This window comes from Cynoglossus semilaevis, chromosome 10 (genome assembly GCF_000523025.1).
Source record: "Cynoglossus semilaevis isolate Cse_v1.0 chromosome 10, Cse_v1.0, whole genome shotgun sequence".
Classification (NCBI taxonomy): Eukaryota; Metazoa; Chordata; class Actinopteri; order Pleuronectiformes; family Cynoglossidae; genus Cynoglossus; species Cynoglossus semilaevis.
Window position 1 is genome coordinate 3,914,328 of NC_024316.1, and position 12,557 is coordinate 3,926,884.

A 12,557-nucleotide genomic window follows, 5' to 3' on the forward strand; every position below is an offset into this window, starting at 1 on the left:
TGAAGCAGCAGTGCAGTATCACAGACAGACCATGATTGTCTGTGGTGACAGACCGTACGGCCGTCTCTTCATTGTATCTGGAACGTCAGTAACGCTGCCAACATCTCTTCTCCTGTGTGTTTATCTCCCTGCCCACATCATCACTGTGGTTGAACTAACAGTAACTTGCTGCTTTTTATAAACTTACTGTGGGATGTGCGGGGCACGCACACAAAAACACACACTTTACCAGATGGTTGCACAAGTTCATAGATGACAATGAGGCCACACTCTAGAGAGTGCATCCATAAATACACTCGTTGGAGTGCATTGTTGAAATGTTGTTTACGATCCTCTTTTGACACCGTCTGAGCTCAAATCTATGTTGATCAGACTTGATCTGGAAGTTCAAGGAAGCACTAATCTGCAGAAATATTACTTAATCTAATACTGAGCCAAGCAGGGCTTGTGATGTAGCTGTCAGAACCTGTGGTCAACAGAGATGACTCAATTTAGCAATCAGTGACAGTCTCCGGTTTTGTTTGATTAACAATTTGAAGACCTGAAGAAAAGTAAAGGAAAGTTGTTCTGGAGTTTGGAAACCTTCCTAGAAAAAAAAGGGAAAAAAACCTATGTTGTTTATAAAGCCATACGACATAGCGTTCTTGTAAAACCACAGCAACCAAATCTGCTGGGAGGCTTTACTGTAGGTCTTTGGGAGTTCGCTGGAATTTTAGTCAAGAAAATGACCTTTAAAGACTTCACTGTAGCGATTCTTATACTAGAATTTGCTGTGAGCCTGTTTCAATGATAACCCAAATCTTTCCCTTGGGGAGTGGCCTTAAAGGATTTGATCATTGGCCTCACTACTGTGTAAATAAACCCCCTGAGATGAAATGTTATCATTGGCCCTGGAGCTTTTTGGGCAACTTCTGCTTGGAACGTATGTCAGTAAGGATAAATACTGTACTTGAAATACTGTAATTCAAAATAATTCAAAATGAACAGAAAAGCCCCATGGAGGGTTTGCCCGTTTTTTAACATGAAACCTGCACACAATGGCACTCCATTCCTGTGATAAACAGGTGAACTGTCCAGAGTGTACCCTGCCCTAATGACTGCTAGTATTAGCTCCAGTCTGCCTGCTACTCTGATGTACAACAAGTTGCTCTTAGTGTATTTTGCCCTCATGTTGCCTTCTGGACCCTCATGTATTCAAAAGCACTGATCTAACAGTTTCTGTTTGACTGCACCGTGAGCACACTACAGTCCTACTTAAGATCTTTTCTGATCTGCAGTCCAGCCCATTAACCTCTCCATCAGCCCACCCACTCCGTCTACCTAAAGCATCCAAGATGCTGTGGTCTCTTAGTCGTCTTGTACTGGATGGGTCCACCAGCCACTGAAAGACAGCTGGCAGGGGCTGATGCCAGGCAGCTGTCCAAACACGCTGTCCAGTCCAGAGAAGGAGAGGCAGAGCTGTGGGATCATGGAAAAAGTGCACAAACGATTGCCTTTCTTTGTTACCAAGAATGAGAAACACACTGAGGAAACAAGTATTAAAAAAAAAGAACAAAAATAATGCCTTAACATCAGTGGAATTTTACAAAGCTGCAGAAAGATGGAGTTCGGATTCTCAGTCTGCAGTCTTTTACCACACTGTTTATTGTTGGTTTGTGTTTGTTTTTCCTGCATCTATCACCGAACTTGAACTGTACATACAGTAGGACAGAGGAAGCTGAGTCCAATCATCTGAAGGAGCAAACTGTGGATCCAAGATGGTGTTGTGGTGTTGTCAGTAACAATAGTTGTTTTTGCTGGTTGTTATAAAGTCCATTATGTAGAATTTAAAAAACCTCAGAATTTAATTCTGAAGAATCGTATTTATGTCCCAAATTTGCCTCTGCGGTTGGTGGAGCTTTGGCAGCATCTGAATGAGTGGATGTGAATGAGTATGTAAAATACTTACGGTAAACAGACAAAAATGTGACACAAAACCAGACAATTCCGTGTCACAGACTCGCCCCCCCTCCCCCCTGACAATTCCGTGTCACAGACTCGCCCCCTCCCCTCCCCCCTCTGCATTCCTGTCATATTGTGTGACTGTGTAGCATGAAAACATGCTAAGCATAAATCCTCCAAACGTAGCCTGTGGTGGCTCACATTCTCCTGTTCAAAGCCCTCCTCTGAGTCACGTCAGACACTGATCCCATGTTGGAAAACAAAAACAGGCGGTGGGCGGGAAGAGCTGTGACACAGCATACACACACACACACACGCACACACGCACCAGTTCACATCCTCATAGTGACTTGAACATGAAACAGAGAAGTGGTTTCTGTTTTCTGACTTTTAAGACTCACACCCACACACACACACACACACACACATAACAGTGTACAGTACATGGATTAGGTTGGGCTATGGGTGGGAGCCAGAAGGATTATTAGTACAAGAAAGTTACACAACCAAACGAGAATTCCAGAAGTCCACAGTTAGTAAAACTCAATGTGGTGAAAATTAAGTTACAGTCAAATAAGCAAAGAAAACTTAAAGACACCAAAATGGCTAAATGTTGACCAAAAATCCTCAACATATGAAACTTTTTTTTTTCCTCACCCATCTACCTTTACTACAGTCACTGAAATATTAAATCATACCAAGTCCAGGGCCATGATTGGACCGAGGGTCAGACTTGCTAGCTTGAGTGTTTGTAGCCTCCATCGTTTTATTGATGACTAGGAGCTTGTAAACTCCAAGTTTCTGGACTAATGGTGAAACAGTGTAGGTTCAGTAGGTTTTAACTGAGCTGATCTAATCTCTCTGTGTCCCTCTGTCAGCAGGCTGGAAAAGGCGAGCCTCACGTCTTCAAGGAAAAGACCTTCAAGAAGAAGCGGCAGTGCAGCGTGTGTCATCAGTGCGTGGACCACGTGGGCTCTTTCTGCAGAGGTGAACATACATCATCACTGTTATGTAAAGTTTTACATGTTTGTTTTCAAGCAAATGCACAATGTAGGTAGATTAGTGAAAAACAAAATAATAGACTGTGAAAACATTTAGCGTTGTCGGGCAGCCGGTCAGCTGGAGCTGTTCGGCCAATCCAAAGCAATGGAAGTTTTTAATTTTTAAAGTTAAAAGTTCCCATTTTTTGTAATATGCTAAATAAAGTCGTGCAGATTCCATGATGCTAACTTATTCTCTCTTTTTTTTATTCCCTGTCATCCAGTCTGCAAGACTGCCACCCACAGGAAATGTGAAAGCAAGGTAATAACAAACCTCAGCCTATCAAATACAAATATCTGACAGTGAAAATTAAAATTTAACAAAAGTTACATAGCTAAGTTACACTAGGTACAAACTGTATTTCAGATTTCCAATTGAAATTTAACAAATGTAATTTAATTTCTGTGAATTTCATGGCTAATTTGACTGCAAACCTGCACTTAGGCCTTTCTTTGATATTCCTAAAATCTGCAATTTACTGAAATTCCCTATCTATATTTTTTTTCCAAACTAAACAAAGCTAATTTTATCAGCTACATCAGACTGACCAATGTCAGCGGCCTCTGTAACTTGGTTTAGTTACAAATCTCCTTGTATAAAAACAGACCTCAGAACACATTCCTCAGAACGCGCTCTGAGCCCTACTCCAAACCTACACTGCTGCCTCTTCTGTGAAAGGGTCATTGATGAGGGATGATGGGATGAATAGACAAGGATGGTGGGGGGGCTCAGGGGTGGGGGGGGCTGAGTGCCAACCATGCTCTGAGCAGAGAAGAAGGCTTCAGGCAGAGGAACTTGGCAGTGGATAGGAAGGACCAAACCCAAGAGAAGAAGAAGACTTGTTTCTTTCTTAACCCCCTCACCCTCCTAATAATGGAAGTTAGTCTCTAAATGTTGCATCAAAGCTTTCCTCTGAATTCAATGATTTTTTTGTTTGTTTTTATTTTTCCTTGTTGCTTAATTAGAACATAGTTGGGTTCCTGAAGTAGTAGGATATTTTACACAGGCGAAAAACTTTGCGTTGTGGTATATTAGCATAAGGTCATTTGTAGAATGGGAGTCTGGACAAGCCAAGGGCTCGTTGACAGGATGCTGTGTTGCTGACCAAGCAGAAACATGTGGTCTATGATTCAAATCTGTGTAAAAAAAATAGAGACCATTCAGGCTGTCATCTAAATTTGGACTCAATTACTGTCCCTGTACCTGGCTGATGCCACCACAGTGTTGTTCGCAGCAGTGCCCCCTGCAGTCCGAAAGACCTCATCATTTAGTGTAAGCAGAGTCTGCTCCGTAATTTGGTAAATAAAATGATAAACTGTGCTACTTTACACCGTGTGTCAAGGTGTAAAAAAAATGTATAGAATATAGAAATTGATGGTAATTCATTGGTTGATGGCTTTATTGTTAGTGTGTAATGTGGATGGCTAGTTAGGCAGTGATAGTCATCTCTGCTACTCAGGAAGGGAGAGGGCGGATAAGGCGGGGTGCAGAGCTCTGACTGCTGTGTTTGTCCCAGCTCTGATCTGACCTCACATGGCATCGCTCTCTAATACTGGAAAGATTTTCATCCAGTTAAGATTGAGATTTATATAATAGAGACTGAATGCTTGGCCAAACTATAGCTAGCTCCCCTAAGATTGGCTTGGACGCTGGTTTCTCCCCGCTGTTGTATCTCACATGAGTCAGTTTATGACTTTTAAATCCAATAATTTTTTTTCGTTTGCAGGTCGTTCTGTTCCAATAATGCTCTACTTACATGTTTATTTTAAGTCTAAACTTAGTGATACAACAGGAATACACTGATTCACAGACATTGGTCAATAACATATACAAACTACTCTACATGTTTATTTTTGTTTTAAGGTACAAACCAAAGAACATTTTCCTTTAGCTAACATACTAGTCACAAAGGAAAAGTAAAACAGCTAGAACAATGAACAGTCATAGCAAGGATTCTCATCTAGTTTAACTCAAGAATTGTAGGAAGTACTTGAAAAAATATTGTAAGGGGAGTTGTGAGAAAATGAAGTTAGACCATAAAAAATGTAACAGAAAAAACAGATGTTGGGTCAAATGAAGTCTCCTACAACTATTTACTATAAGGACGTCGTCACTTTTACAAGGGAGAAAGAACTGAGCTGAACATGGTTCTGATGGTTTTGTGTCATTCTGTCCCCAACTCATTGACCAGGAGGTCAACAGCCTCCAGCTGGGCCATCTCTGTTGTAATGAACACACACAGATAGAAAGATAGATAGATAGAGACAACAGTTTCTCCTTATCTTTAATCCCAAATAGAAAATGAGGCTACAGGGATTTAAGGGGGAGGGGAGTTGGAGCCTAAGTAGAGACGACAAAGAAATGGCGGAAAGTTAACACCAACGATCATTATTAACTCAGTGACACGTTGTACGTCAATAGGTGATTGAAATACTGAACATCCCTCATTTAAACCAGGGGCTTATGTTTGGCACATTTCACAAGTGCAATGTTATTATTATTTTCTAAAGGATGGTATACATTCAGTACTAAAATTGCATTAAAAAAATATTTTGAGCATTTTAAAAAATAATAATAATCTTTTACTGATAAACATAATTTTATGTATTTATTTTCATTATATGTTTTTCTCAAAAAAAAAAAACACGTCTGCTCAAAGGGAAAGTTACACCAACAATGCTAAATCAGGTGATTTTAAGGGGTGACAGACCTTTTGTAAATGTGAAAATGTGGGATTGTAACAAAAAAAGGTGAAAGACGAAGCCTGAATGTTGCCAAAACATTACCAGAGTAAATGGGTAACCCAAAATATAGTTATAATAGCGAAGCTTTTGCCAAAAAGCTAACCCTAAACATCGCTGTCTTCTCTTTCCTCATGGACCAGGAGGTGATCTGGGGACACACAATGTTGCGAACTGTATCAGCGCTTGTTCTCTCTTGTTCATGTGATATCAGCTTTGGCTGAACATAACATGTTTGTTTGGAAGTTTGAACAAATATGAATAGTTCTGTAGCTACAGACCAAAATCAGCAGCGCAGTTTGTCAGAAACTCCAGCCCTTGCTGTACTGGTGGCTGTGTAGGACAGACTGATTACAACATTCCAACAGATGGTGTACATTGGCAACACAGAGAGCAATCATCCCCACTTTCCCAGCATGCCTGAGAATTCCTCACTGCCTCTCATCCTTGTCAGTCGGCCTCATCTTGTCCGAGAACATGTCGAACACGAGACCAAGCTGTGAAGTGTTTTCTCCGTCTCTCTTTGCGCCGCTTAACGAGTAAAGGATGCACAATCGAGCCTGGATAGAGAGGAGGGGTGGGGGGTTCAGGGGAGGAAGGAGGGGATAGTGGGATAAGAGGAAGGGCAACATAAGCTGCCCTGTGTTTTTCCTGACATTAAAGCCTTTCATCAGGACAGTTGTGGTTGGACTCCTGGGACCAGGATTGGATTTATTTATAGCTGAGACAAGTATTCAGATGAAAGAGTTTGAATCCTCCTGCTTTAATGGAGGTGGCAAGACAAATCCACTCGCCCCAAATCTACTCTGTTGTTAGGGGACATTTGAAAACTATCTCAGGCTTTTGAAACACATTTGCGTCTCTGGAGTGGTCGTCTTCTCCTTGTGCCGGCTTTTGACAATTTAGTGCATGTAATTTACCAAAATCTGGAAATGTGTCTCAAAACTAACCATCCCAATTTAACCTTCAACAGCTAGCCACGCCTGTCGTTTAACATTAACTTTTTGCCAATATGCCGCTATTGTACAAACCCTTAATTTCTGATTCTGATATCAACTGATATATGCAGTCGTTTGGGTTAAAGGCAGAGGAAACGTTTCACTCTAAACTATGTTTAGGTCACATCATCTCGGGGTTAAAGGCAGAGGAAACGTTTCACTTTAAACTATGTTTAGGTCACATCATCTCAACGAAACCCAGACATTGCGTTATCGGGTTTTCATTATCGCAGGAAAAAAATGATAATGAATCTTACCGATATTATATTGGCCGATAACATCGGTTTGCCAATATTATCGGACTTCCCCCTTCGGTAACAACACCGGGGAGACAGCCAGTGAGGAAGCATGCGGTGACTCATTATCATTTAAAGGTAAAGGTGACAAATCCAGCTGTAAAGTAGCGTTATACGTCCAAAGTTCCCAGCAGTTCTCCTGTTATTTTAATATCATTTAAATCCTTGTGACAATCACAAAACAGAAAGCATTTTTTTCCAAAGCGAATGTTGTGACCCGGAGACCGTAGAGCAGTTTTAATCATTTCCACAGATCTGAGTGACACTGAAGGTGACTAAACTGTGGTTACAGCCTTTATTTCCCTTGGGCACAGATCCTAAATGCACCGCTCGCCCCCTTTCCTTTGATAAAAACTTTACCAAATGTAGACAGTGAGTCACTCAGGATTATTACATTCAACTGTTCTGTTTTAACGTTACATCTACGGTAAGACTGACTAAAGCTGTCTACGTGTTATCACAGTCAGCTCTGTAAATTGCTGAGATAAACATAGTTAAATTTAATTTTGTGATGAGTGGGAATTCTTCGGGAATCACTCATCTTCTGGGAACACAATAATAATTATTTGCTGTGTAAAGGCCGACCTGGGTAACACGAAACATGCTGTACAGTAGTTAAAATGCAGTTAGCCAAGAAGCTAAAGTTAGACAGCTGAAGTTAATCCCTAACTGAGTTGACCAAAAATATTTGTTAAGATAAGATAAGGAGACAGATAGATAGATGTCAACTCCACAGATAATAGCTAAACATTATCTCAAATGATAACTGAAAGTTAGCCATATATCTCAAAGTCAGGCTAATGTAGATTTGGACAGGGAACAACTGAATGTTGACGACAACATTTGTTTGTTTGTCATGTTTAAGTAAAAATGTGTCATGTCTTTAAGCACACTGTCCGTAGAAGAGTGGCCACACCAAAGACCACTGCAGTTTCCTGATGTCCTTAACATAATGTACAGAACTGATAGCGATCTAACTGTGAACAACATCTTGATGTAGCTCCAGCAGATTCCTGACTGTGACTAATGCACTCTTCCCGTCTTTTCATCTCCACTTTCACGTCTCCTCAGCCTTAGTAGCTCAAGGACATCAAAACCCACAAGGACAGTGACCTTAGTGTGATCCTGTTTTTGAGCTGTGGTGGCGCTAGAAACAGAAAATGACTGAGGCAAACATCTAAAAAAGCAACAATGCATTCCTTAACAGCAGTGTCAAATATAGAAGGTGGAGGGAATGGTGTTCTGTTGGGAATTGTCTCTCGCTGCCTTTTTATCTACAGAATAAACATCTGAACCACAAAGAACAAACACATGAAGGACAGGGGTGATGATCCTTTAATAATGTCTGGAGTTTGTTGGTTCGTGAAACGTTTTTTTTTCCACAGTTGATCTCCTCCGATCTCATCCCAAATCCTGTCTTCCTGCTGTGTTTATTTTTACCCAAGTTTGTTTTGGTCCAGATTTAAGTCTTGAGTTCCATGTTTTGTTTGGAAGATGAAAAAAAAAAAAGATAAACCTTTCTATAAATTATCCTTCATCCAAGTTAAAGATCTCAAAATGTTGTTGAAGTCTACGAACGTAGCGTACTTTAGGTCTGGGGCTGAGACATTATATATTAAAAGGATGAAGCTGTTCGGTTTTTTGACCTGGGAATTTTAGAATTAAACTAAACTACTTGGTTATTCTCGTGCAAACCAATATCAAGTTAATACAAAATCTGAGTCATCTGGGATGAAAACATGTTTTTGATTCTTAAGATCGGAGACGAATACTGATGCTCTTTCATGCGTCTTACAAAAATTCACCAACCAAAGAAAAGCGTGTTCTAGAACAGTTAAAGAACAGTTTCTGTTCTCATGAGTCTCCAATACCAGTGCAACGTTGGCGAAAACAAAACCTTAAGTAATGCTATTGGAACAAACTACAGAGTTTTGTTAAAAGGTCAAGCTGATTAAACCCTACTTTTTCATTGGCTGTCTGACGGTTAAAAGGCAAATGGTCTCTTGTTTGCACAGATGTGCAGAACTAAAGAACTAATGTGCAGTTTCTGGCAGTTCTACCTCTAACACCACTGTTTTAGTCTTTAGCTATTCGTTAAATGTGCCCTTATGTCTTAATTGGGACAAGATGGACCTCATTAAAAGGACAGAAAGAATCTAAAACAACAACTTTGGGGTTTAAAGGTCTGCTATCTGTACCATATCCATTTTTTTCCCTTCATGATCCAGTATGTTTTCCTTATATAACTCCTCGTTCTTGTTCCCGCTCTTGTTCTTTGTCTGCTTTTCTTTCTTTCTTTCTTTACTTACTTTTTTCTTTCTTCCTTTCGATCTGTCTCTTCTTTGGCTCCGTTTATGCTGCTCCAAGCAGCTGAAAAAGGACGCCCAACATAACCCGGATCACATGGGTCCCAATGGTGGGACTTTAATGACCGAGTGGGAAGCAAATCCCTGTTATGGAGCTGGGTGTCAACAGTTAGGGCAACAAGAGCCACTACACTGTGAAGTAGCCTGGATAGAAAAAAAACAAACGGATATGATCCCAAGACGTAAACAGATGAATAAAACGAGGCTGAGGTAAACAGGAAAGTGAAAGAAAGAGCACTTAATATACCCAAACATTTCATAGAAATATTTTTGAATGTTTCTCAGTGAATGAAAACCTTTTACATCAATCAGGGCGCCATAATAAACTCAAGTCCGTTGATTTGATTTCTTGTTCAGATAGGGAAAGTCGCGAGCAAAATCACATCTACAGATAAATAGAAAAAGCGTAATTCAAAAGCGTAAAATGTGCTTGTCACACACTGCGCTAACAATGGAGGTGTTTCAGAATTTTTCATGGTCGTTGCCACAGCATGACCCCCCCACCCTAAGTTCCCACTCGTTGACAGTGATGTCAGAAGCTCAGAGGGTAAGAACCAGTATTGAATTTCACAACTAATTCACCCGCGGCTTTCATCAGTGTTCTGTTCCCTGATTGGTTCACCCAGGGGAGATGAAAGAATGTGTGGTCATTTAGCCTTAAGTGTAGCATGAAAGAACGATCATCAAGAGACATATGTGATCCAGATCTCGACAATGTACAGGACTAATTACTGCGTCCATGTCCTTCCCTAAAAACAGCAATGTTTGCCCATACTTTTGAGAATTCCTAGCTGTAGTTGACAGATTAGATTGTCAGATAATCTAAATACAAGCACCAATTTATCAAACACAATGCCAAAAGGGGACAAGGGGAAAATAACAATAGAGCAATGGCAAAAAAATTTTTTTTATCCCTTGCAAATTTTTTCAAATACGTCCCAAACTCAAAATCTTAACTTATATTGAACACGAAGGTTTTTCGTTGCATAAAAATGTATTCAATTGGCTCAGAAACAAATAGAAACCACTTATAAAATGTATTCAATTGGCTCAGAAACAACAAGAAACCACAGTCAACAGGTGTTTGGAGTTGGTGAAGTCTCTGAAGGTCCAGGTTATAGCATTGCACAAATCTGCAGACAGAACTATGTCTAGTTGAGCTACTACTAACTGTAGTAACTTACAACAAGGTGAGTTAAGGAACGTGACTAGCTTAGACATTTTCAGTACTACTAACTGTAGTAACTTACAACAACGTGACTAGCTTTTTCTAGACATTTTCAGGGTTTTCAGGTTTTATTGGCAGAGAGAAAAATGCATGGCACTTAAAATAGTGTAAGACACTCCGGGCTGTTTAACCTCTGTCAAATCCTGGATAGGTCTTAAAAACACTGTTATTCCCACAAACTCTGCCCTCTCTCTCACACACACACACACACACACGTGTGTGTTCTCAGTAATAACATACCAAAGCTTCTACCTCAATCCACAGCTGTTAACTGTGAACACGTTTTTTTTTTTTTCTGCTTGGGGAGGAGCTGTGGAGGAGCCAGGGATGGGGGGGGGGTGGAAGATGGAGGAGGCGAGGGTGGAGAATGAGAGAGGAGATGGAGGGAGAAGGATGTGGAGGTCAGGGAGGACTGAGTGTCACCAGCTGGAGACAAAGACAGTGCATGGGAACGAGTCCTTACCACTGCCTTTTAATTAAGAATCACTGTAGCTTGTCTATGTTAAGGGTGTTGCTAGGCAACAGTTAAACATTGAAATCTCGATTAATCAGATGATTTTGTGCATTTGCCTGCGGTAAAATTGGTACACAAGTAAAGTTTTTGCATTCAATTTTTTTCTTTGCCAAGTTAACTCTCGTCTTGCTTTGACCAATCGGGACTCAGCTTGGTTCTTTGCGAGTGACGTTTGTTCCTGGTTGAGTTTACTTTTCTAAATGTATAAAAACCTCAACATTTTCATTCTCTACATCCTCCTTCCTTTTCCTCCTCTTTCCCAGCAGCCAGCGGAGGGGCCTGCTGAGGGCAGAACAAACACCAGATTCCATCTCCTCAGGCCAAAGCTTACGTACAAACTTCCTGCTAATAGTCCTCCACCCTTCTCTCTCACACACTCTTCACATCCCCTTCTTTCTTTCCCCTTCTATCTTTAAGTGGATTCCTGCTTCCTCCCTCTCTCTCCGCTCTTTTGTCATCATTCCTAGGCTCTTCAGCTTTAGCCGTTCTGCAGTTCTCCTGCCCATGTTCATCCTTTCTTTTCACGTCACCTTTCATGTTCAAGTCTCCTTCCATCTTTTGCCTGAGCCCCTCCTGAGCCCATCAGTAACCAAATACCCTTGAAAAGTCGGCAACTAACTCGAACTTGCTTGTTCTAACCTGCTCTGGATGCACGTGACAGTTAAAGAAAAGGCCTGATACCGCTGTTAGTTCTGGTTTACTTCAGAACAAAAATTGTAAAAGTTTTTGTGAGGTTTAAGAGTTGAGTTTTATATAATTCTGCTTCATTTTATAAATTTGTCGCTCTTCATTTGTAACCACCCAGAGTTTATCTTTTAGTCTTTTTATATTTTGGCTAACCTTTAGCTTTTGGCTAATTTCATTGGTCTAACTCCCAATGGTATTTTCTCCCTCCGACCCACAACCCCGCAAATTGAAACACTATTGAGAACATGATAACATATATATTTTTTATCTGTACAAACCACTGTATGAGCTGCTGCCACCTAGTGACTGGAGGCTTGTTATCATTCAATCGTTACAGCAGTGGTACACTTCTTCATGTCCAGCATGCCATATTATGAAACTATTAAGTTTTAAAACCAAGTTTTTTAAGCTTAAAACTATCTGATCCCAAATTAGGCTGCAGCTCTGGATGTTAATTGAACCACAGCACAGGATGAGATCCAAGATTAATTTCCCTCCAGAGAATGAATAAGCATTAATCCTGAGAGTGAGTCAGAAAATGTTGAGCCTGAAAGCGTAGCCATTCTGAATTTAGCTCATTATCTGTTTCTCTCAACTTCCTGTTGATGTTGGTGCTTACGTACGAACTGGGTTTCATGCTTAAGAAGGAAAGGGCGACAGATTAGCACTCGGTAACACACACACACTCTTCGACACACACACAGGGCCCGTGTCACTTCCTTTCTGTGCACACTGACATATACAC

General features: G+C 40.6%; 1 protein-coding gene across 6 annotated transcripts in view; it reads left to right on the plus strand.

Annotated features, from left to right (window-relative positions):
- tns2a (tensin 2a) overlaps positions 1–12,557 on the plus strand; it is a 52,211-nt gene that overhangs the window by 18,256 nt on the left and 21,398 nt on the right. For 4 of the 6 annotated variants that reach the window (XM_025059707.1, XM_025059705.1, XM_025059708.1 and 1 more), the window contains exons 2-3: positions 2,820–2,928; positions 3,206–3,243. In XM_025059707.1, the coding sequence (XP_024915475.1) occupies positions 2,820–2,928; positions 3,206–3,243 (147 nt within the window). The remainder of the gene's footprint in view (positions 1–2,819; positions 2,929–3,205; positions 3,244–12,557) is intronic. The other 2 variants (XM_025059706.1, XM_017036078.2) reach the window with 1 other exon arrangement.